The sequence below is a fragment of the Cricetulus griseus genome, chromosome 2 (assembly GCF_003668045.3).
Source record: "Cricetulus griseus strain 17A/GY chromosome 2, alternate assembly CriGri-PICRH-1.0, whole genome shotgun sequence".
NCBI lineage: Eukaryota > Metazoa > Chordata > Mammalia > Rodentia > Cricetidae > Cricetulus > Cricetulus griseus.
The window spans coordinates 381,765,229-381,788,222 of NC_048595.1; the positions used below are offsets into that span (position 1 = coordinate 381,765,229).

A 22,994-nucleotide genomic window follows, 5' to 3' on the forward strand; every position below is an offset into this window, starting at 1 on the left:
GCTCCTCCCAGCGACCGTTTCCAAGGGGGCGTGCCCGTGAGCCACGTGACACCCGGCGGCCCTTCGGACGCTGCGCTGGCGGCTGGGGCTCCGACGCGCTTGCGTAGTAGTTGGACGCGGGCGTTTTTTTCTCCTTTTTTTTTCCTTGAATTGGTTCTGAGGGGGTATTTCGAGTTACAAGATGGCGGCTCCGGGCGCTCTCTTCAGCGCTTAGTAGCGGCTTCAGGCTGAGCGGATGTGTTTTCCCCTCGGTGTCGGACTCAAAGACGCACAGCTCCCGAGGCCTGCCAATCACGAAGTCCTTGGAGGCGCTCAGCGCACCGGAAGCTCCCAGCGGCCGCGACCGCAGCCTCGGACCTGTTCGCAGTGGCGCCCGGGACCTAGCGCGATCTTCGGCGGCCGCCCGGGAGGTGAGGGCCTGGAGAGCCGGGAGGGCCGGGAGGGCGGGGCGGCGGCGGCCTTTGGCGACGCGGCCGGCTGTTTGTGAAGCCGGGTCTGGCCTGCCCTGCGAACCGCGGCTGGCCGGAGGAGGAAGGCTCGGCGGGGCTCGGGCCTCGGCCCGGGCGGAGGTAGGCGGCGGTGACGGCAGGGCTCCCTTGGCCCACCTCTGGCCTTCATGCCTCCTACGTCGTCCCCCTGGCTGGCCCTGCTTGCACTCACCGTGTCCCCTGGCCGTTGGTCTCCCGGGTTCGTCTGGAGCCGGTTTTGTGGTTTGGGCTTTCCGGGGCGTTTCAGTGACCTCGATCTGCTTCTCGCTATCGAGGCTAGCCGAAGCGGTTTTCCGTGTGAAGTTCATCTCTTAAGAGAGCAGGACTGTACCCGGTGCCCACACTCACTGCAGGAAGCGATCGTTCACGAATAATGCGTTTCTCCTAACCACTACAGCACTTTATATTTAGAAAACATTTCATAACTTGGTGCCATTTTACCCGCAAACGCAGACATTTGGCAAACTCTTCCGGGTAACTTCATTTGTTGAGGGGATTAACTAACCCCCCCCCCCGTAACACGTTGGTAGAGGACTGGGCGTAGCACATACACATACAGTTCTATCCCCAACACTACACAAGGAAAAAAAAAGCCTTAATAATAACAGCTTAATAATAGCTGGCAAAGAAGTCTTTAGCTCCAGGCCTTGTTCCAAGTACTTCACAAAGATGTCTTTCCAAAAGAGGAAATATGGAATAAGTAGGTATTTGGTAACTTTGTTTTTAAAGGTGATGTTTTGCTGTATCTGTCTTGTCATTCTGCCTCAGCCTCTCCATTGTCATCACCCCGGTTGGTGAAACGTGTTTGAGCTTATCGTTCGAGTTAGTTTTCCAACACTACGACTTTTGAGTTTGGGAGTAAAAATTGTATTTATTTTGAACCAAATTTGTTTATTTAATATTTACAGAGCATTTCCTCTGTTCTAGGGACCATTCTTAGCTATGCTTTTTATCTTAAACTTAGTTATCGCACTCTTTCCATTCCCACAGATGAGGAAGCATTCGCCAAACTCACTTGCCTGGCATCTCTCAACTTGTCCTGGATGCTAGTATTAGCATCTTGTAGTATTTTTCTCAAATATGTAATGCCTCAGATCACTGATTCAGCAATAGTTATCTATGAGTCAAGTAGGTTTGGGACATTTGGAGTCATCAGTAAACCAAACTAAAATTCTTCCCTTGTGGTTTTTCTGACTGAATAAAATTGAAATGGCATCAGCTTCATTCATGTGTTTTATTATGGCAGTTACTCTTTCGTTTCAAGTATGAGTTAGATGTCAAAGTTTTACTTTGTATTTTATTTGAGTGTCCTACCATCCCTTTTGTCCTCATAAGTGACTATAACCGGTCCACTGCATGCCTCTTCTGCCCTCTAGTGTTGATGTTAGGTAATGATTAGAAAAATTAACGCATAGATCCAGAGACCTTACCCATGAAGAGTTCTATGAAGAATGCTATTTTTTTTAAAAAAATAATTTATTTAACTTTATTTTATGTGCATAGGTATGATGGTGTCAGATCCCTGGAACTATAGATATAGACAGTTACAAACTGCCATGTGGGTACTGGGAATTGAACCCAGGTCCTCTGGAAGAGCAGCTAGTGTTCTTAACAGCTGAGCCATCTCTCTAGCCCCAAAGAATGTTATTTCTAGTAAGGTCAACTTTGCAACGTTTGTGGGGAGGAGTTAAAAGAGAGGATTCCCCGTTGCTGGTGTTATTAGCGTTCATATTGTATATTTTAGAATCTTCAGTTTTAAAATCATTCATTCTGTAATCAGGAGAAAAGTACCTGAAAGAGAAATGTAAAAGATTGGGATATAGTAAAAGCTGGAGCCCCTCCTTCACATCAGCTTGTGGAGGGCTTTGGGATTCTGTGATTTGAAACTTACTCTGTAATTGCTAATCTGCTGCAGAGCATTAGATGATGGGTAAGATGGTATCTAGTGCCTGTTGTAGGATGCCCACTGCTGGGTTGCTGTGCTGAGAACAAGTGAATGTAGAAAGTATCAGGAAAGAGTCCTGAGAGATACTGTCATCTCAGACAGTGCTCTGCTGCTGGTTTTGCTGCTGAGGGTCTGAAGAATCCAAACAAAGCTTAGAACAAAGCCATCAGTCAGATCTCATGTGGCTGGTGTGTGTGTGTGTGTGTGTGTGTGTGTGTGTGTGTGTGTGTGTGTGTGTGTGTGTGTGTGTGTGTGTGTGTGTGTCCGTGTCTAGAAGAGGGCACTGGATCCCCTGTGGCTGGAGTTTCAGGCATGTAACCTGCTGGACATGGGTGCCAGGAACAGAACTTAGGTCCTCTGCAAGAGTAGTATGGGCTCTTTACTGCTGAGCTGTCTCTTCAGCCCCTGTTGTTGCTATTTCTAAAAAAGCAAAGCTTTCATCTTCTTTAAATATTTATTTATTTGAGACAAGGTTTCTCTGTGTAGCCCTGGCTGTCCTGTAACTAGCTTTGTAGACCAGCCTGACCTAGAACTCACAGAGATCCACCTATCTACCTGTAATCCTGGGGATAAAGATGTGTGCCACCATCCCTGGCACTGTACTATTATTATTAGCATCATTATTATGGATTTATTGTTTGGGTGGGTGTGTGCTTGCTCAGCTTGTGAGCTTCTGGTGGGTACTTGAATCAAACACTTGTCCTCTGCAATAGTAGTGCACTCCCTTATCTGCCATCTCCAGCCCTGGGAGGTACTTTTGAAGCATCCATAGCAATAAAGATTTTGAATTTGTAAGTAATGTATTAACTTTACAAAACATGTAACTCAGGGCAGTTAAATGTCAATTAGACATTTCTATCAATTGTAGCCTTAAGGAAAGAACTCATGTTGCAAAAGTATTTCCAATACTTTTTAAATTATTAAAATCCTTACCCAAGAATAAACTTATGGCCGGGCGGTGGTGCCTTTAATCTCAGCACTTGGTAGGCAGAGGCAGGCAGATCTCTGTGAGTTCGAGACCAGCCTGGTCTACACAAGCTAGTTCCAGGACAGCCTCCAAAGCCACAGAGAAACCGTCTCGAAAAACCAAAAAAATAAAATAAAATAAACAACTTATGAGTCATCTTTAAATTTTAAATATTGAAAATGTTTTGTTTATGTCAAGGATATTTGTATTGACTTAAGGGCTTTACTGTATGTACAATATACTATGTAAATATTGTAGATTTTGAAAGATAAATAGATATTTAATATTTCTGAATGGCTTCTTATTTAGAAAGAGTGCCAGTGTTCCTCAGGTATCTGTGCCTGCCTTTTTAAATAGTAATTGAATATGTGCCACTGGAGTCCCCCAGCCCATTGTAAAGCCTCACTGAAGCAGTTTTCACTGGCATCAGGAGCATGCTTACCAGATCCTATGCTGGACTAGATTTCTTAAGTTACATGTAAAAAAAAAAATTAATTAAAAAAGTAATATTAACTTTGCTGAACTCCGTGTTTTCCTTAATTTCCTACTGTATTTCCTTCCCTTTGAGCAAAGTCTTCTAAGTATATCTCACTTATTTAAACCCGCTAACTGCTTTTTCTTAAATTTCTCTATTTTGTGATTTTATTACAAAATAAATGAAGACTGCAACAGAAAATTTATTTGTAAGAGCTATCTTGGTGCAGAAAAGCAAACATTTTATTTCTATTTTCTGTATTCTAGGTTCACAAAAATGGCCAAAAGAATTGCTGAGAAGGAATTAACAGATAGGAATTGGGATCAAGAAGATGAAGCTGAAGAGGTACAGAGCAGTTCTCTTTGTGGTTTCTTGCTGTCTGCATTAAAACTCATGTTGTGTTCCTCCTGAAGAATACAGTAGACTTTAAACCTTAGAGTAGGAGAGCAGATGCTTCCTTGTGAGCTATGTACATTTACTGTAGAAGATTGTTCGTCATATGTGAATAGCTTTTCTACTAGTGAGTGCTCCTGATGAGTGTGTTGACACACCTTCCTGCAGACTTAACACATTTACAGCTTCCTCTACTGTGGTTTGAGTGTTTTGGTCATCACTAGAAGGCAAGTTGAGGGAGCTAGTCATGGAATTAGCAGGCTGCAGTTCTCCACAGTCCCCATAACTCCAGTGCTTCCCAGGCCCTGCTGTTTGCTCTTAGACCTGCACCTTAGCATTTGCACTGATTGGAATAGACTTTACATCAGTGTTGTTTCTTTTTTTTTTTTGGTTTTTCGAGACAGGGTTTCTCTGTGGCTTTGGAGCTGCCCTGGAACTAGCTATTGTAGACCAGGCTGGTCTCCAACTCATAGAGATCCACCTGCCTCTGCCTCCCAGGTGTTGGGATTAAAGGCGTGTGCCACCGCCGCCCGGCCAGTGTTGTAGTTTCTTTGCCAGCAAAATTAAGTTGTCTCCTGTGGGGAAATATTTCCATTTCTAGATCTCTTGAGCAAGTTGATACTCCTAGTCCAGTTCACTAAGGAAATCTGTAGCAAAGCTAACTCCAGGTCTGTAGCACATAGTGGTAAGGGAAGAAGGTATCAGGGAATAAAAAGTGTTTTGCAGCTTTATTCATAGGCTGCTGTCTTTCTATTTGGTACTGATATGCATGCTGATATGTTTAGGGAAACCAAACCACTGGTGTGTTAATGTTTTTACAGGGCATTTAACTGATTTGGTCTTTTGTGTCTTTGGTCATGGATCTCCCCCCCCTCCCCCCCCTCCCGCCTTGATCTTAAGCATAGTCCTGGAGTGGGACAAGATCTAGACTGCCATATAATTGTTTGCTTTGACACTAAAGTGTCCAAGAGTGAAAGAACTCAGACAGGTTCTACTGAAGTGATTATGGAAATCAGTTACATTTAATTGGACAAGTGTAGCCAAATGGTCCTTGTTCTAGGTATGAGGGTCCTTGTTCTGGATTAGCATGATCCGAAATACCTGAAAGATAAGAGTAGTTTTGTTTTTGAGATGGTATCAATTTGTAATTCAGGCTGACCTTGAGCTGTCTTTTATATATATCGGCTATCAGTTGGAGCTGGTACACCTGGCTGGATGAGAACTTTACACAGGAAATATTTAGTTCTAGCTTTATAGGTAAGAGAATAGATGAAATATAACCAAAGCCCTTCAGCACATTCATCACACTGGAAGATTACTTGATGACTGGGGTCATTTGTGACTAGGTATCTGTTAGACCAGGCTGGTCTCCAACTCATAGAGATCCACCTGCCTCTGCCTCCCAGGTGTTGGGATTAAAGGCGTGTGCCACCGCCGCCCAGCCAGTGTTGTAGTTTCTTTGCCAGCAAAATTAAGTTGTCTCCTGTGGGGAAATATTTCCATTTCTAGATCTCTTGAGCAAGTTGATACTCCTAGTCCACTGTTAGACAGTGGACAAGGTGTGCAGGACCAGGACTGTTGTCCAGAATAGTGATGAAGGCTGTAGCTCCGGGCTAGAGCTCAAGCTTCACCTGTGCAGGGTCCTATTCTACAAAAGAAAAATGTTAATGCTATCTATATCAACTTTGTTTTTCCAGACAGGGTTTCTCTGTGTAACAGCTCTGGCTGTCCTGGAACTCACTCTGTAGACCAGGCTGGCCTGGATCACAGAGATGCACCTGCCTCTTGCGTCCTCGGTGCTGGGATTAAAGGGGTGTACCACTACCGCCTGGCTTTCAAGTTAATGTTTTTGAAAATTGTGGTAGTAAGGTTGAGGCTCCTGGTTCAGAATGGGCTTTTCTATCTACCAGTCATGAGCTTTTGGAAATTAGCTCTTTGGTCTTGTTTTTGTTTTGTTTTTTGGTTTTTCGAGACATGGTTTCTCTGTGGCTTTGGAGGCTGTCCTGGAACTAGCTCTTGTGGACCAGGCTGGTTTCGAACTCACAGAGATCTGCCTGCCCCTGCCTCCCGAGTGCTGGGACTACAGGCGTGCACCACCAATGCCCGGTGTTTGGTCTTGTTGACAATAAATTTTACTGTAACATTATTAGTGCTTTTGTCTTAGACCATATGTCTAAGATGTTTGAGGAAACCAGCCATGATTAGTGCACCAAAGATTCATTGCTGTTCATCTTTGCAGAAATCACATATTCCTTGAAGCCTGGATTTGTAGATTCTGGAAGGTTCGTGATGCCTGACAGGAATTGGAATCTACAGAAATCTGTAGATAATAAATGTGAGCTATTTCTTAAAGTGTTAACAGTCAACTCTTTTAAGCTCATCAAATACCAAATGTGTCTGTTCTGGCATGTATGTTTTTCTTTAATCTTCTTTTGGCCTTACCTTTCTGCTGTCTGATTTGTCCATTCTTGCAGGTGGGAACATTCTCAGTGGCCAGTGAGGAAGTCTTGAAGAATAGAGCCATAAAGAAGGCAAAGCGTAGGAACGTTGGATTTGAAGTGAGTGCTGCTTCCTGCAGCTTTGGTGTCTTACTGACTGCATTCACTCTAATGCTCTCCCGGTGTATGGTTTGGAGGCAGGGGAGGGTGCTTGTGTGCATGCTATGGCACACATAGAGGTCAGGACAATTGTATAAGTCAGTTCTCTCCAGCATCTGGTCCCTGGGAATCAAGTTCAGGCCATCAGGTTTGGTGACAAGGCAGGCACCTTTACCTGCTGAACCATTTCTTTTCTTTTTTTTCTTTTTTTTTTTTTTTTTTTTTTTTGGTTTTTTGAGACAGGGTTTCTCTGTGTAGCTTTGGAGCCTATCCTGGCACTCGCTCTGGAGACCAGGCTGGCCTCGAACTTACAGAGATCCGCCTGCCTCTGCCTCCCGAGTGCTGGGATTAAAGGCGTGGGCCACCAACGCCCGGCCCCACAATGCCTTTTAAAGTGCTTCTTGGTGTAGATCTTAGAAGCTGGAAAACATAATGAGATCTGTGCTGTTCCTAATTGAGACAATAAGATAGGTAATGACAAATTTGAGTGATAGCATGAAGAGGAAAAATTAGTATCAGTATAAAAGTGGTATAAGGTGGAATCTGAGGGTTGGAAAGGAGAGTCCTCTCACTTACACTAGAAGCATTTCATGTGCTGATATGTATGTTCCATAATATGGTAGTATATATGTTCCATGGTTTATTCCTGTGCTCAGAAAAGTAACTGAGTAATGACTCTGGAACAAAAGTCATGTGTCTAGTGTTCAGTGATCACTACAGCACTCTTCCCCCTTGTAAATCCTCACCCCTCAAATAGGTTCTAGACCTGGGAGCATGACTTTAGTGGCTTATAATCTATGGCCCCAAGGAAGAAGCTGTTTGGAGATCAACCTTTGTGGCTACTTCAGAATAAATTACATGTGTATGCATGTGGAGGCCAAAAGTCAACATCAGGTGTCCTCTTTTTTTTTTTTTTTTGGTTTTTTTTTTTCCGAGACAGGGTTTCTCTGTGGCTTTGGAGCCTATCCTGGAACTAGCTCTTGTAGACCAGGCTGGTCTCCAACTCACAGAGATCTACCTGCCTCTGCCTCTCGAGTGCTGGGATTAAAGGCGTGCACCACCAACGCCCGGCTCAGGTGTCCTCTTATTACCACCTTTCATCATCATAATCATCATCACCATGGCAGCAGGTCCCGGTAATAGTGCAGGTGTGTGTGCAGTACACATGTAGACACCAGAAGTAGCCACTGGGCTCCATGACTCTCCCTATTACATATTGAGGCAGAGTCTCACTTGAACCCAGATTTGCCTAGTCTAGCCAGCTAATGTGCTATGTAGATTCCCTGGGTCTGCCTCCTACTTACTGGGATTATGGCCAGGCCACCTAGTCAACATTTAATGGGTGTGGGAACTTAACTCCAGTCCCCAGTGTTTGTGTGGTACATGCTCTACCTGCTAAGCCATCTCCCAGCCTCTGTCTTAATGGATTGAGACAGTCACTTACTGAACCTATTAGCTAAGCTGGCTGGCCAGTGAAGTCACTGTGCGTCTTTTGGCCCTGCCTGTTGGTGGGAATATAGGCACTCATTGCCTATATTAATTTTTTACAGTCAATCCCAGTTCCCCCTTCCTCCTCTCCCCCCACTACCCCCACTCCATATCCCATCTGCTCTTTGGAGAGGGTAAGGCCTCTAGGAAGTCTACTAAGTATGTCCCATTATCTCCTTGAGGCAGGACCAAAGCACCTCCCCACCCACCACACCCTGTGTCTAGGCTGAGCAAGGTATCTTTCCATATAGAATGGGCTCCACTAAGTCAGTTTGTGCATTAGAGTTAGACCTTGGACCCACTGCCAATGGCCTCATATATTGCCCCAGCCACACCATTGTCACCTATATTAAGGGAGTCTAGTTCGTCTTATGCAGGTTCCCCATTTATCAGACCAGAGTCAGTGATATCTCACTAGCTTGGGTCAGCTGATTCTGTGGGTTTCCCCATCATGGTCTTGACTCCACTGTTCATATTATCGCTCCTCCCTCACTTTGCTTGTACTCCAGGAGCTTGGCCCATTGGTTAGTTGTGTATTTCTGCATCTGCTTCCATCTGTTTCTGGAAGAGGGTTCTAGCTTCTCTGGGGTTGTGGATTGTAGGCTGGGTATCTTTTTCTTTATATCTGGTATCCATTTATGAGTGAGTACATACTACATTTGTCTTTCTGGGTCTGATTACCTCACTTGGTTTTTTTTTTTTTTTTTCTAGTTTGCCTGCAGATTTTAGGATGTCATTGTTTCTTAGTACTGAGCATTACTCCATTGTGTAAATATACCACATTTTCTTTTTTTTAAGATTATTTATTATATATATAGTGTTTTATCTGCATACATGCCTGCAGGCCAGAAGAGGGCACCAGATCTCATTATAGATGGTTGTGAGCCTCCATGTGGGTGCTGGGAATTGAACTCAGGACCTCTGGAAGAGCAATCAGTGCTCTTAATCTCTGAGCTATCTCTCCAGCCCACACATTTTCTTTATCCATTCTTCAGTTGAGAGGCATCTAGGCTCTTTCCAAGATCTGACTATTACAAATAATGCTGCTGTGAACATAGTTGGGCAAATGCCCTTGTGGTGTGAATGTGTCTCCTTTGGGTATATGCCCAAAAGTGGTAATGCAGGGTCTTGAGGTAGGTTGGTTCCTAATTTTCTGAGAAATTGCCATACTGATTTCTACAGAAGCTGTACAAGTTTGCACTCCCACCAGCAATGAAGGAGTGTTCCCCTTTCTCCACATCCTCTCCAGCATAAGCTGTCATTGGTGTTTTGATCTTAGCCATTCTGACAGGTGTTAAGATGGAATCTCAGAGTGGGTTTGATTGGCATTTCCCAGGTAACTAAGGATGTTGAACATTTCCTTAGTGTCTTTTGACTATTTGACACTGTTCTGTTGAGAATTCTCTGTTTAGATCTGTACCCCATTTTTGGATTATGTGGTAGTTTGATGTCTAGTTTCTTGAGTTCTTTGTATATTTTGGAGATCAGCCCTCTGTCAGATATGGGGTTGTGAAGATCTTTTCCCATTTTGTAGGAGAGTCGTTTTGCCATGCCCAACTTTTAACTTGGATCTGAGTTTATATTGTGCTTCTATAGCAAACATGGTACCCACTGAGCCATCTCTCCAGTTCGACTGTCAGAAGTTTTTGGTTTTGTTTGTTTGTTTGTTTCAAGACAGGGTTTCTTGGTATCCTTGGCTGTCTTGGAACTCACTGTATATATCCAGCTGGCCTAAAACTCAAGAGGTCTGCGTGCCTCCTGAGTGCTGGGATCAAAGGCGAGCACCACCACTGCCTGGCTTAGGTCAAAAGTAATAGAATAATACACATAATAATAAAATAATTCACATTACAGAAGTTGGTATGCTCAGGTTAAATGTACTTTGTAACTCACAGCATAGACAAACTTGTAAGGCAACAGGTTCTTAGAAGGTTCCATGTGATATTCCTGTATGTATTTAGAGTGCACTGACTAGCGTAAAGGTCACGTCCAAGTTTTTCTTAGAGGAATGTTTCCTGTGTAGCCTTGAGTTACCGGGAACCATGCTGCCAAGAACAGTGGGCAGGAATGAGTCTTCAGTAAAAGGATGGCCTTACTTCAGTATTGGCTGGCTGATGGCTATGAAACTGTCCTGTTTGGTGGCTCTTTTGCTGAGAATATGGGAGAGTTGAGGAGACCACTTAAATGATTCTAATTGGGGGGGGGGAATGGATGTGTCAAATTTACTCTTAAAATTTAGCTAGAAATAATTTACTGTTGGCCGTTTCTAAAGTATCAATAAATGTTATGTGACTTTTAAATCCAGTGTAGAATCAAAAGGCCCTGTACAGTTTCACTGCTTGTCTGTAAGTTATATGGTGTATGTTACAGTTTTTTCTTTTTCTTTTTTTCTTTTCTTTTCTTTTCTTTTCTTTTTTTTTTTTTTTTTTTTTTTTTTTTTTTTTTTTTTTTTAAGACAGTTTGCCTGCATAGTCCTGGCTTTCTCTGGCCTTGAACTTAGAGATCCACCTGCCCATGCATCCTGAGTACTGGGATTAATGTTGTGTGTCACCCCTGCCTGGAAAATGTTTGATTGTACATAACATCCATCTTTTGGGGGATGATGCTTTTGCTGTTTTTCTTTTGTGAGGGGGCTATAAGATTGTGTGTGTGTGTCTAGAGTTTTATAAGGAATATAAGTTTCACAGTATCTCTGCTGACCAAGGGAAGAGCTTTCTAAAGACAGGAAACAGCAAGGAAAAGCAAGGTGTTGCACTGGATTGCCTAACCAATAGAAAGGCTAGAATCTACAGTGTGGTCTCAGATTTCTGTAGGCTTAGAACAGCTTGGAAACCCCAATGTTCTTGAGAAATTAGGTAAACAGTGAAATATTTTTAATTAATCTAATTTTGTGTTTCTAAAGAAGATGTTCTTTGAAAAGGTACATTGCATGAGGTTTAATTGTATTGGGAATATTTTCAGTTGTTTTGGAGCTCAGTGGCAGGTACATGAATTTGTAGCCTTTGAATATATACAGTGCCTTTAAATACAGATCTAGCAATTGCAACCTTCTCTCCTGGCTGTTTCAGGAACACAACTGTGACATGGCTGTACTTAGAGGCACCATCTTTCCCTCTCTTCTGTCTGGGCTGTGCCAGTAGCTTCTCTTAGGTGCAGTGAACCCTATGCTGTTTCTAAGATGCCGTTGTCACTTACTTGGTGATGGGAGGTCTACCTGCCTAAAGCATGCTTTCTTTATATTTCAGTCTGATAGTGGAGGAGCCTTTAAAGGTTTTAAAGGTTTGGTTGCACCTTCTGGAGGAGGAGGGTTTTCTGGATTTGGTGGTGGCTCTGGAGGGAAGCCATTAGAAGGACTGACAAATGGAAACAGCGCAGCCAGTACCACATCCTTCTCCAGCACAAAGCTGACAGCAGTGGAGCCCAAGGCAACTTTTGGTGAGTAGCCCTCCCACTACATTCCCCTCTGAAATAGATGCTGAAAGAGAACTCTTTCCAGGTTGTTTTTTGTTTATTTTTTCTTTTTGACAGGGTCATTCTGTGTGGTCCAGGCTGACCTTGAACTCCATCCTCCTCTTCCAACCTTCCAAATATTGGGATTCTGTACTGGGATACTAGGATACTGTGGTGTGTGCTACCAGACCCAGCTGGTGACATATTTTGAGTGCTGTGTCCTGGGATGCATGGAGCAAATGGGCCACCAGAATACACCTCTGCACCAGCACACAGCGATTCTGTTCTCAGCTCTGCCAGTTATTTGCTATGTAACTTCAGGGTCAAGTTCCTACCCTCTGAGTCCCTGAATTGATTGGCAAGCAGGAAGCACTTTTGTAGACTTAGGGTTTGCCTTCCTGGTTCATGCACATCAAAGCCCTTCTGTGTACCTCCCACCATGATGGCCATCGGAAACTGGGGTGACACTGTCTTTGGTCACAGTTGCCCAATCTAGGTTTGAACAGGAAATTCTGAATACCCAATCCTGTTTTGGATAAGTTAGTCAGCAACTTCTGGGATTTACATAGAGAACAGGATCATGGGCTGAACCCTAAAAATGATCCTGACTGCTCTGAAAGTGTATGCTGTTTAGTGTTTGTTGTTTTGAGATGGGTCTTAACATAGCTCAGCTGCAAGAGCCCAGGCTGGGCTTTAGCTGTGTAGTGAGGCTGACTTTGAAATCCTGATTCTCCTGCTTCTAACTTCACATAGCAGACTGTAGCCATGCACCACTCATTCCCTCTTTAGTCCTTACTACCAGAATGGACTGAATACACCAGGTACTCAATTCCTCAGCATTGGCTTATGAACACAAGCTTGGTGAATAGTAGCAGGGAAAGCCAAGCATGAGGGTAGTGGTACAAAAACCTAGTTGTAGATGGGCCTGGTGGCACACATACCTGCTGTCCCAGCTCAAGAAGCTGAAGCAGAATGGTGAGTTCCAGCTTGCCTTGGACTACATAGCAAGACTGTTAAAACAGTAAAAACAAGCCAACCCCTAGGTGGTGTAATCAAACCACTTCTAAAGTGTTTGAACTTTAACTTTCAGGTTCTTTTGCTGTGAATGGCCCTACTACCTTGGTGGATAAAAAGATTTCAAGTCCCAAATGTAATAGCAGCAATCAGCTGTCCTCCTCTGGCCCTGTGTCCAGTACAGTTTGCTCTGGGAGTGCCTATCACAAGCAGTTGGCTGGCTTGAACTGCTCTGTCCGGGATTGGATAGTGAAGCATGTGAATACAAACCCACTTTGTGACCTGACGCCCATTTTTAAAGACTATGAGAGATACTTGGCGACGATTGAGAAGCAGCTTGAGAATGGAGGCAGCAGCAGTTCTGAGAGCCAGACTGACAGGGCATCAATTGGAATGCAGCCTCCCTCCCTTTTTAGTTCAACAAAACTACAGCAAGAGTCACCATTTTCGTTTCATGGCAACAAAGCAGAGGACACATCTGAAAAGGAGTTTACAGCAGAAAAGAAATCAGACACAACACAAGGAGCAACAAGTGCCTCGTTTAATTTCGGCAAGAAAATTGAGAGCTCAGTTTTGGGCTCATTAAGCTCTGGCTCCCTGACTGGGTTTTCATTCTCCCCTGGAAACTCTAGTTTATTCGGTAAAGATGCTGCCCAAAGTAAAGCAGCCTCTTCACTGTTTTCTGCTAAAGCACCAGAAAGTCAAGCAGGAGGCAGCAGCAGTGAATGCAGAGGTAAATACCTGTTTCACATTTGTGCAGGTCTAATGAGAGCATCCATCGCAGGGGCTCCACTTCCTGTGTGTGTCACAGTTGCTTAGTCTTTATGCTTAAAATAGAGCAAGGTCTGTTTTATAGGTGTTAAAAGTGCTGAATGAGGTGGAGGTGAGGTTCTGTGGGAGGGATGGCATGGTGTGTACCAGCAGCATAGCTTCTGTCTGTATGAGGTGGGTCACCAGGCAGGCAGTGAAGGTGTGTTAGAGATGTATGCAGTAGAGGCTGAAGTTCTAATATGCTAACTGAAAAGGCACAGGGCACATGGTGTTGAACATAGAAGAAGCAAATTAAAAACTGTTTTTATAATTTTCCTGAGCATGAGTACCTTTTGAATTTGATTGTATATAGGGATTTGTTTGTAAATGAGATGCTCCAGCACCTGCTACAAAGGAGGCTCACTCCATCCTGAAAGAAAGGCCCTACTATTGTATACCCAGTGTGTCAGGTCTTAGCAATGGGCACAGTTGAAGGATTTCTTCTGAGACACTAGTACCCACAGTGCTCATGTGTATTCTGCATATCACTTCAGGACCAGTTAGTTCCAACTAGTAAAACTTTCTAAAATGATGGGATGCACTGTGCAGTGTGGCAGCCACTACCTGTGCCTGGGTAGTTGCATACTTGCATTGTGGCTAGTGATGCCGAGGGAATAGATGTCTTATTTTGTTGTTTTTCTCTATGTAGCCCTGGCTGTCCTTGAGCTTGCTATGTAGACTAGGCTGCCCAAGAGATCTTCCATCTTCTGTCATCCAAGTGCTGGTAATGAAGTTGTGTGCCACCACCACAGCCAGCAAGTTTCTAATTTTTGACACAAATAGTTAAGTGTTTTCAATAGCTAAATATTTCTGGGTATAAATAATTGCCATCCACTACAACGTGTCTATAGGAGGGGGGAAACCCAAGAAAAACAACTTTGAATTGCCTGAGGCTGCAGCAGAAGTAAAATGAGGGAAACAATTATATGATGCCTAAAAACCTCTGGACATCCAAGAGGACAGTCAGCCATGAAAATGCCTGTGGCGTACAGGGGACATCTGGAAGCTCAGCAGCTGATTGCCTTGATGTCCAAGATATAAAAATGTGGGGCTGTTAAGAGCTCTCCTTGCTCTTCCATAGAACCCAAGTTTGGTTTCTAGCTCCAGAGCTCTTCTGACCTCTCCAGGCCCCTACACGCTCATGTGCACAGACTCACATACATGTAAATAATAAATACAAAGATATAAGGAACTCAATACAAGGAAACAGATAGTAAAGAAAATGGTGAGGATGACATAATAGCTTAGGCTATAATTAAGACTTTCCCTGGCAGCAGAGAACAGAGCTAGCATTCCCCTCAGGTATGGATGTGGCCTTCCTTCCAGAAGGCTGCATTGTCTGGGTGACAGTTCTGCTGTGGTTCTTAAGCTTTGGGTAAAGTCAAATCTAGGCCTTCAGTCCCAGCCCTTGGCTTCCTCTGCTCTTGGAGTAGGCCCTAACACAGTCCTCATGCATGTTAATGTTCTCCAGGGTATGTGTGCCTGTTTGCCACTGAAACACTGTGCTGTCCTACCTGGGTCAAGCACCACTGTTCCTTGTCTGAACTCCGGGTAGATGGTCCAATAAGCACCCCTTCCCTCCACCCTTGAAAGAGATTTATCATTATGCATACAGTGTTCTACCAGTGTGTATGCCAACATGCCAGAAGAGGGCACTATATCTCATTATAGATAGTTGTGAGCCACCACCCTGTGGTTGCTGGAAATTGAACTCAGGACCTGTGGAAGAACACCCAGTGCTCTTAACCTCTGAGCCATCTGTCCAGCCCCAAGGGGCCCCCTTTTATTTCTCCTCTGCCTCTAAATAAGAGGAGAGTGTCTCCCAACATAGGCAGGCATATCATGCCCTTTGTTGCCATCTCGTGGTTACTACATCTTAACTATCAGAAAGACTTGGAATTTGTTGAAACAGCAAATGTCTGGCCTTCCAGGAACACCTTCCCCAGTCCTGGGAGCCTCAGCTAAGAAATCATTTTGAAGCTTGCCAGGAGAGCCTACTGGCCCTAGTTCTCTCTCATACTGGACCTTAGTTCAGTCTTTTGATCCAAGTCCTTAGTGTTGCTTTAGTCTGGTAGGTTTTACACAGCTGCCTTTTTCTTTGAGAGGTTCCTTCCTGTTTGTCAGAATTGTCTTGGGTACCCCTTGAAACTGAGGCTCTGTTGAAGGAATGTGCCCTTCCTGCCCCTTCCAGTGAGCCAAGTCCCTGTAGTGGCAGTTCAGTCAAAGCTTTGGAGCAATTCCTCTGAAAAGCATGGCCTGAAAAACAATCATTTTTGTGCTTTTGGCCGTTGTTGATGCTGGTTATCCCTGGGCACAGTGTGGCTCTGGACATAAGAGCATTGGCAGGGATGGTGTTGGGTGTCCTTTTTAGGTTTTGATTCTCCACTGGGCACCCTGAATATGTATAATTTTGTATTTAAGTGTGTTTTGATGAATGTGATAAGCAAGAATGGTTTTCATTCTAGAGCTTTCTACAAATGGAATGTTACTTTATAATAGAGAAATATGTTACTGTTAAATATTTAAGTTTGGCAAATGACTTAGCAGGTAAAGGTGCTTCCCTCTAGGCCTAACGACCTGAGTTTGATTCCAGGAAGCCATATGGTAGAAAGAAAGAGCCAAATTCCACAAGTTGCCCTCTGACCTCCACACGGTACACATATGTGCACACACACACATGTACATACACACTAGATAATTTTAAAATTTCACAAAATAAAATCCAGCTGGCACCTCTTCCCCTAAAACAGCAAGGTGTCCACAGTCATATTTACCAGCTTCTGTGGGGTATTCCTGGGTGATGTTCAGGGTGGTGAGGAGCAGGCTTCTGCTAACTTAGCTGTTTCTGTGACAGGTGGCGGCGATGAAGAAGAAGAGAATGATGAGCCACCCAAGGTGGTAGTTACTGAAGTGAAGGAGGAGGATGCTTTCTACTCCAAAAAGTGAGTGGGCCTGTGGGAGTTGCAGGGGAAAGTGTCCCACAGATCTGGCTCCAGTCAACTGAGCTGCAACATGGAAGGATGATTGGCCTATTTGGTTATTTTTGTTTTTTTTCTAGACAAGAGTTTCTGTGTAGTCCTGGCTGTTGTGAAACTTACTTTGTAGACCAGGCTGGCCTCTGCCTCCCCAGTGCTGGCATTAAAGGCATGTGCCACCATCACCCAGCTTGGCCTGTTTATTTTTAAAACAAGCCAATTCTAAAGATGTGCTGGGCACATCCTAGCTCCTCTGTAAAGCGAGCTGCTTCTCTCCCCGTGAAGTGCTTTAGAAACATACTTCATGACCTTCTTCTCGCTCTCCTTTTTTCTCCTTCTCTCACAAAAAAAAAAAAAAAAAAAAAAAATCACCTTCTGCTGTAAACATGGAGGTGGCTGTGGTCCCTAGGATGGGGTGGGCCTTTCTGTGGCTGGGCAACCACAGCCAAAAAGTTAGGCACAGCTGTTCCTTCCTGTTAAGGATGTATGAACCTGCCTCTCCTCTGCTGGTCTGAGCTGCCTCTCTGTGAACAAGGCTGGAAGGGAAATTTAAATTCTGTTAGGAATTAATTGTACTGAGATATTTACTGGGAAGCATTTATCCTGAAAACGAAGCTTCCGGTAATGTTTTTATAACAGACATTAGAGTCTTTCCTATGTTGCAGATGCCATGGGCCATGGAGTTCTTGTTTTATTTCAAGAACTTTTTGGGCAGTAACAATTTTAATTTTAATAATACAAGTGACACATAGGGAAGATCCTGACTTTCCAGTTTTGTTTTGTTGTGTGGGCTTCTTCATTGGAGCAAGTCAAATGAGCAAGCTTGTTTTTTTTTGTTTTTCGAGACAGGGTTTCTCTGTGTAGCTCTGGGACTCCCTCTGTAGACCAAGCTGGCCTTGAACTCATAGAGATCCACCTGCATCTTCCTCCTAGTGCTGGGATTAAAGGTGTTCACCACTACAGTCCAGCTTAATTTTGTGGTTTTTGTTGTTTGTGTTTGTTTTGAGTTGGGGTTTAATTGTGCAGCTCTGGCTGACTTTGAATTCAAGACCCACCTGCCCCCACCCCTGGAGTGCTAGCTGTATTTTAGGGGCTTCTGTTAACATATAGGCTTGGAAAACAGTGCCCTACTTTATCCAGAGTCACACCTTATTCCAGATTTATCTCAATATCTTAGGGGATCAAAAATGTAAGGCCTAAAGAGAATTTGAAAAAAATTATTAGGGGAAAAGCTGGGTGAGGGAGATGCAAGACTGCTTGGTCTGTGCCTGTCCTTAAAGGGCCAGTCTGTTTTGCTACTCAGGACCAGGGCACCTGAGAGGGCAGCAAGAAGTGGGTCACCTGAGAGGAAAGATGGTCTCAGGTGTTAAAGGGTTTGTAAGGGACTGTGATTGTTCCTCACTAGCAAAGTTTGCCTCAGTGCCCACAATCCTGGATTCCATGTCCAGCACTACAAAGAAAGGCATGGGGGGTGGGGTTAGATTCTAGAATATCTAACTAGATTATCCTACTCTGGTTTTTGAACCCAGGTAGATACCATCAATCTGGTAAAGATTTATTATCCTCTTACCCACCCACTGCAGTTGATTCACAGAAGATGGTCAGCAAACATTCTTGTTGAGTGTCTGATCGTGTCTGTTGTTTTTCCCACAGGTGTAAACTATTTTACAAGAAAGACAATGAATTTAAAGAGAAGGGTGTGGGGACCCTACATTTAAAACCCACAGCCAATCAGAAGACTCAGCTCTTGGTGCGGGCAGACACCAACCTAGGTGGGTACAGAGCCATCACGGTTCATACAGAGAGCTTTGTCTTGACCCTGCAGTTCTTTGGATTTTGAAGCTCAATAATAGGGGTTTGTTTTGTCTTATAGTGATCATGAGGTCAAATTTATATTCTGGTTACTAATATGGATGTGATTTGAGTATCAAGAACATTGTGTACACAGTGTAGGTGTATTGTTAAAAGCTATAGTGGAGCCGGGCGTTGGTGGTGCACGCCTTTGATCCCAGCATTCAGGAGGCAGAGGTAGGCGGATCTCTGTGAGTTCGAGGCCAGCCTGGTCTCCAGAGGGAATGCCAGGATAGGCTCCAAAGCTGCACAAAAAAGTACCGCAAAGGGTTTCTTTCCGTATGTTGGAATGTGGCAGAAGAGCAGCGTGCATGTGGGATGGTTTGGTGAGCAGAGTTTAAGGGGGTCTTTGTGGGAGGGGAGTTGGTACATGGAGGCCCAAGGTTATTAGGTCTCATTCTTTAGCTGATCTCTACCTTATTTTTGGAATAGGATCTCACTAAACCTGAAGCTATTGATCAGCTTGGCTGGCTGGCCAGCCAGCAAGTCAGGGATCCACTTGTTTGTGCCACAGCCCTCACTCCTACATCCCACCCCACCCCTTCTTTAAGGTGGGGTTACAGGAATGTACTGCTGTCCCTAATTTTTTACATGGGTTCTGAAGATTTGAATTCAGGTCCTTGTGTTACATGCTTAGCAATGGGGCCATCTCCAGCCCTAGAGAACATTTGTTTATAGAACAAGAATACCACGCTGCTGTCCCCTCTGCCCCACTCCAGCCAACCCTTGCAATAGTCCATTAAAAGAATAGCTCTGACAGCAGTGGGCCTGTGATGTGTGGTCAGTAGTGGAAGACTGCCAGGCATCACTGCAAGACTTCTAGGGTTCTCTTTCCTATGACTTGACTTTGACAGTGTCACTCTAATGTCACTCTTGCCTAGGGGGAAGTCTGGTGAGAAAAACTGTCCTTTGCTGACCCCTTAAGTCCCAAGAAATGGTAAAGGTCAGGGTTAGCCAGTAACAATCTGAACAAGGCTCCGCCTTGGAGACTTCGGGGTGTGTACATCTCCCTTAGTGCCTGCCAACCCCTGGCTCCTCTCCAGCATAAAGAAAGCCTTTGTGGCTATAACCTTTAACACACTGAGAGTTGCTTTAATGTTGACTCTTTAGCCTCTTAAAGAATTCTACAGTTTTGATATTTATTTTATATATTTTTATGTGTTGTTTTGATAATTAATTTTCCTTTGTTTACTCAAAGGCAACATACTGCTGAATGTTCTGATTCCACCCAATATGCCGTGCACCCGAACAGGGAAAAACAATGTCCTCATCGTCTGTGTCCCCAATCCCCCACTGGATGAAAAGCAGCCCACAGTCCCGGCCACCATGCTGATTCGGGTGAAGACGGGTGAGGATGCAGATGAGTTACACAAGATTTTACTGCAGAAAAAGGATGCCTGAGCACTGAGGCTGACCAAGGAATGTTGCCACATTGCTGCTTCCCCTCTGCACCCTAAACTTAGTCACATTCTTTCCTCTTCTTATTGTGACATTCTGAGAACTTTTAGGTAATGGGAACTTCTATGAGGAAGATTAAGGCCAATAAAACCTCTGGGTGTATCAGCTCTTCTCCTTCCTGAGGACTAAACAAATACATTGAAGTCAAAATTTGGGAAGATTTTTTAATGTTGATTCATTGAGTAAACTAACCTAAGTGATTCTTAATGGACTGCAATCAGGGTACCAGTTAGCTCTCCAAGGCTCCTTCAGGCAGTGTGGGCTCCGCCTTCCTGCCTGCCTCGGGAGACCCCATGGCAGTGTCCCACGGCACCCCAGAAGACACCCATTTGCTCCCCTCCTGTGGGCTTGTCTGACCCATGACTAGCACTCCTGCCAAACACCATGCCACCACACTGTGACTGCACTGAATTGTTTGTGTTGGGTGTCTCTGTTGGGCGTCAGCCTTTTGGCAGGTGCTGGCCTTTGACCTGGGGCTGCTTGACTGATCCAAAAACTGCCTTTTCATGAAAAGGACATGAGTGGTTCGTGGGGGAGCTGGCGATGTAGACTGGGTTTGTCATTTTTATCCAGGAGGTGCTCTTATTTTACCCTCTCAGTTAATGTGGAAGGGGCTGTCAGGAAGAATGGACTTTAGAAGCACAAATTTGGTAGCTTTTTTATATCATTTCTATACCACAAACAAGCCTTTATTTTAAGATAAAAGTGAAGCCGTGCTGAAAAGGGATGTGTGCTCATGGCCGTTGCTGCCCTGGTGAGCCCTACGGGCACAGCCTGAATGGAGTCCTCAGGAACCATGCATTCATGAGAAGCAAGAGTGTGGGAGTGGGAAGCCGACAGTTTGGTCTGTAGCTTCAGACAGCAGCATGTTACTTGGCATCTGAAAAACTCATTTTTATTTTTATTTTTTTAAGGATGAGATATTGAGTGTGTCTGTTTGGAAGAGAGCCATGGTTCTGCATGGGCCATTCATGTCACGTCAGAGTGGTGAGGTTACTAACACTTCATTTTCTGAAGACCAGACATCAATTAAATGCAAGATCTGATGCCTAGCTGGTCATGGTTCCCACCTGCAATGCCAGTGCTGGAGAGGCTGAGGCAGGAAGACAGTGAGAGCTAAGCAGCCTGAGCTATAGTAACCCCCCCCCCCAAAAAAAAAGATTGAATGACTAAAGCTTCACTCTTAGTCCTCATCAAACCATTCAACACTAGGACCAGATCTTGTCTGAAGGCTCAGGGTCAGTGCCCAGGGGTGCACACTTGTATGCTCAGTCCATACATAATCACAAAACATGATGGCACAGTTCTTCCTCAAAACTGCAATGTTGGGGGTAGGAGTGAAACCTAGTTCACTTTTACTTATGTAGCCATGGCTGGTTGAGAACTCAGATCTACCTGCCTCTGCCTCCTGAGCCCAAGCTGGTTAACTTTTGTTGAGGTGGGATGGTAATGTTACCACTTTGTTATAGGGCTCTGTGCTCAGCATTTTGGCATATATCCATGAGTGGCGTGCTTGTGCTTTGTTGGGTGTGGACCTGAGGAGGTGCTGTGCATTTATTTGCCATTTAACATTGAGAATTAGTTTCTAGCAAGTGAGTTGCTTGCTGCTTCTGTTACTGCTGGCCCTGACCTGTTCATATTGGGTTTGCCCAGCTTTCCAAAGATGAAATGAGGGGATCACATTTCAGAACAGTACCGTGTAGCCGCATGCCCATGAGGCTGACTAGTCAGACTCTTGGGTACTTTCAGGAACTTGTCTATTTATGGTGGTGGGGCTCTGTGAGCATCTGCCCATGCCTTGAACATTTACCAAAAGAGTAAAAGCAAAAAAGGTCGTGACTGGATTGCCTTCTAAACGTCCCAGCCCATTTTAATTGTAAAGTAGTGGGTGTAGCTTTCCTTTTCCTAACATTCCCAGCAAAGTTTGCTGCTAAGACTATCACAACGAAAATTACAGGGAGGGGAGAGGGATGTGACCGAACTCAGTGTGTCTTGTCTTTATGCTTTAGGAGCTAGCTCAGCACTCTGCACTTAACCTGAGTGTGAATCACTAGAAAGTCTGTCACAGGGAGGCCCCTGGAGGGCTCTGTTCTCCCTTAACTGTGTTAGTAGCTGGTTCCAACCCATGGCTTAAACTTCATTTACATTTTAACATGTTAGAAATTTGCCTATTGTGTGTTTAATGTGAACTGAGGTTTTTATCTTTGGTTTGAAAAGTATGTCTTTCTTTTATTTGTCTGAGGAAGTGTGTGTTCTTTGTTGTCAGGGTGTGTCTAGGTAGATGCTGAGCCTGGGCCTTCTCACACTGTATCTCATGATTTCGCACATTCCCAGTCAACAGTTTCAGCCCTGCACTGTCTTCCTTGGAGAGCCACACCACACACGCTGTGGCTGTTAGTGACAGGTCCAACTGCTGATGGGCTTATTTCTCTTTCACAGTTTCAGTTCTAAATCCTATTTTTTACATGCTGCGTGCCAAAAAATAATACCTGCTGTGGCGTAGAGGGAAAACCTTGTTGTCAGGGTTTTCCCTGACAGCCTCCTCTACCTTTTCTTGAAGGTTAAGGAGTCTGTTCTTGCCAGTTTGTTCATTGTTATTACTATTTCTGAAAATGAGGCTGCAGACTATCCACTAACACCAAGTCTCATTCTAGAAGTGGGATTGTAAGGAAATGACCTGTCTGCCTCTTCAGGGCATCTTCTAGCTCTAGCCCCACGCTCTGCACAGGGCCACCACGTGCTCTCCAAAAGCAATCACAAGACTGAGGACTGTCCTTAACGTAGACAGAGTTGTAAAGGGGATGTAAGACTTCTTAACACATGGAATAATTTGCTCTTTACATTAATCAGGAAATTGTTTCCTAAAGCTAAAATACTTGAATTGTCAGACAGTATAATCTCAGTGTGTGTGAGCTTTTGAATGAGCCTGTAAGGAAGTGTAACAATCCATGAAATGTGAATAAATGGAAAGTTTAAAACCAGCGTTTGACACAGTTTTGTTTCTGTGATATTCTTGGCAGGTGAATGGAAAAAGCAGCACATGGCAGTAGTGGTCAGCACCAGGGGCCTGCATTGAATTACAG

The 22,994-nt window shown here is 44.3% G+C and overlaps 1 protein-coding gene across 1 annotated transcript; it reads left to right on the forward strand.

The window, feature by feature from the left end:
- Positions 1-272: 272 nt before the first annotated feature.
- Nup50 (nucleoporin 50) lies at positions 273-22,892 on the forward strand. Its single transcript, XM_027396166.2, has 8 exons — positions 273-410; positions 4,142-4,220; positions 6,743-6,826; positions 11,599-11,788; positions 12,894-13,550; positions 16,482-16,569; positions 18,256-18,374; positions 19,652-22,892. The coding sequence occupies exons 2-8, from the start codon at positions 4,152-4,154 to the stop codon at positions 19,852-19,854; spliced, it is 1,410 nt and encodes a 469-aa protein (XP_027251967.1). The 5' UTR covers positions 273-410; positions 4,142-4,151; the 3' UTR covers positions 19,855-22,892.
- The last annotated feature ends 102 nt before the right edge of the window (positions 22,893-22,994 follow it).